This window comes from Engraulis encrasicolus, chromosome 10 (assembly GCF_034702125.1).
Source record: "Engraulis encrasicolus isolate BLACKSEA-1 chromosome 10, IST_EnEncr_1.0, whole genome shotgun sequence".
NCBI classification, from domain to species: Eukaryota; Metazoa; Chordata; class Actinopteri; order Clupeiformes; family Engraulidae; genus Engraulis; species Engraulis encrasicolus.
Genome location: NC_085866.1, coordinates 37560875 through 37562874, shown reverse-complemented (window position 1 = coordinate 37562874; position 2000 = coordinate 37560875). Strand labels below are relative to the sequence as shown.

General features: G+C 52.6%; 1 protein-coding gene across 1 annotated transcript; it reads left to right on the top strand.

Annotated features, from left to right (window-relative positions):
• The first annotated feature begins 400 nt into the window (after positions 1–400).
• On the top strand, positions 401–2000 carry LOC134457046 (rhodopsin). The gene has a single exon (XM_063208800.1). The coding sequence runs from the start codon at positions 401–403 to the stop codon at positions 1457–1459; it is 1059 nt and encodes a 352-aa protein (XP_063064870.1). The 3' UTR covers positions 1460–2000.

Below are 2000 nucleotides of genomic sequence, written 5' to 3'. Positions count from 1 at the left end.
CTAAAGAAATTTCACTAAAAGATGATGTGTCCAATAAGGATTAAAGCCATAATCATCAGCATTAGGGCCATTGTGATAGATGGGCATGGGCAGGTGTAACCTGAATAACTTGATGAGTGGCCACTTACGCTTTCTGCAGCTGCAGTGTAGTCTGGGATTATGATATTAGCCACTGGCCTAGATCACCCGAGTGCTGACAGGCTGGAAACGCGCAATACCATAATCCAGGGGAGCTTCTTTATAAAGCGGCGCGCGGACAACCCCGGGTCCACTTGTAGCAAGGTCTGGCCTGATCCACCTCCTCACCTCCGTGCAGCCTGCCAAAACAACAGCAGCAGCAGCGTCAGCAGCTCAAGAAGCGCCATCTCGAGGGGCTGACCGCCACCACCCAAACGCAGCCATGAACGGTACAGAGGGGCCGTTCTTCTACATTCCCATGTCCAACGCCACCGGCGTGGTCAGGAGCCCGTACGAATACCCGCAGTACTACCTGGTGGCACCATGGGGCTACGCCTGCCTGGCTGCCTACATGTTCCTCCTCATCCTCGTCGGATTCCCTGTCAACTTCCTCACGCTGTACGTCACAATCGAACACAAGAAGCTACGCTCGCCCCTCAACTACATCCTGCTCAACTTGGCTGTGGCTAACCTCTTCATGGTGATCGGCGGGTTCACCACCACGATGTGGACCTCGCTCAACGGCTACTTCGTCTTCGGCAGAATGGGTTGCAACATTGAGGGCTTCTTCGCCACCCTGGGAGGTGAAATTGCGCTCTGGTCCCTGGTCGTACTGTCGATAGAGAGGTGGTTGGTCGTCTGCAAGCCCATCAGCAGCTTCCGCTTCACCGAGACCCACGCCATTGGGGGTGTTGCCTTCTCCTGGATCATGGCCTCTGCTTGTGCCGTGCCTCCCCTGGTCGGCTGGTCCCGTTACATCCCCGAGGGCATGCAGTGCTCGTGCGGAATCGACTACTACACACGTGCCGAGGGCTTCAACAACGAGTCCTTTGTCATCTATATGTTCGTGGTGCACTTCATGTGCCCCTTCGTCATCATCACCTTCTGCTATGGTAACCTTGTGTGCGCGGTCAAGGCAGCTGCCGCGGCGCAACAGGAGTCCGAGACCACCCAGAGGGCCGAGCGAGAGGTCACACGCATGGTCATCCTCATGTTCATCGCCTTCCTGGTATGCTGGGTGCCCTACGCCAGTGTAGCCTGGTTCATCTTCTGCAATCAGGGCAGCGAGTTCGGGCCCGTCTTCATGACCATGCCCGCCTTCTTTGCCAAGAGCTCCGCCATCTACAACCCCCTCATCTACGTGTGCATGAACAAGCAGTTCCGTCACTGCATGATCACCACCCTGTGCTGCGGCAAGAACCCCTTCGAAGAGGAGGAGGGTGCCTCCACCACTGCCTCCAAGACCGAGGCCTCGTCCGTCTCCTCTGTGTCCCCAGCGTAAGAGAGCCTGTCCACAGCCCCAGTCTGAACCACAGGTGCAATGCTGCTCTCACGGGTCCTCCCGAGACGACGATACAGATGAAGACGCAGATGAATACAAAGACAAAGATGAAGACAAAGACGAAGATGAAGACTCCAACGCTGAGGAACAAGCGGCCACTACCACCGTCTACAGAAGTAACTTCCCTAATATTCTTCTTTTTTCCTTTTTTGTATTTTTACAAAAACTGTTAACGTTGGTTCGACCTAAAGACAGTTGTGTGAGATGGCAGTTCACATCCTCAAGTCGATTCTGTATATGTACAGTTGGGTCCAATGTAAGAGTACCATGAGATGTTTTTTTTTCTCCCCTCTATTCTCCTCAGAGGGCAACTCAACAAAAGGAAAATATCTTACTGACTGTTACTGTTGGACTCTATAAGTATATCTGGCTTTTTGTCGTGAATGTAGAGGCATGTAATCAATGGCATCGTAAAATAAACCGCACTTTGCAAATGAATCACCCAGTTCATGTTTTAATTAAAAAGGGGAAGTTAAGATGG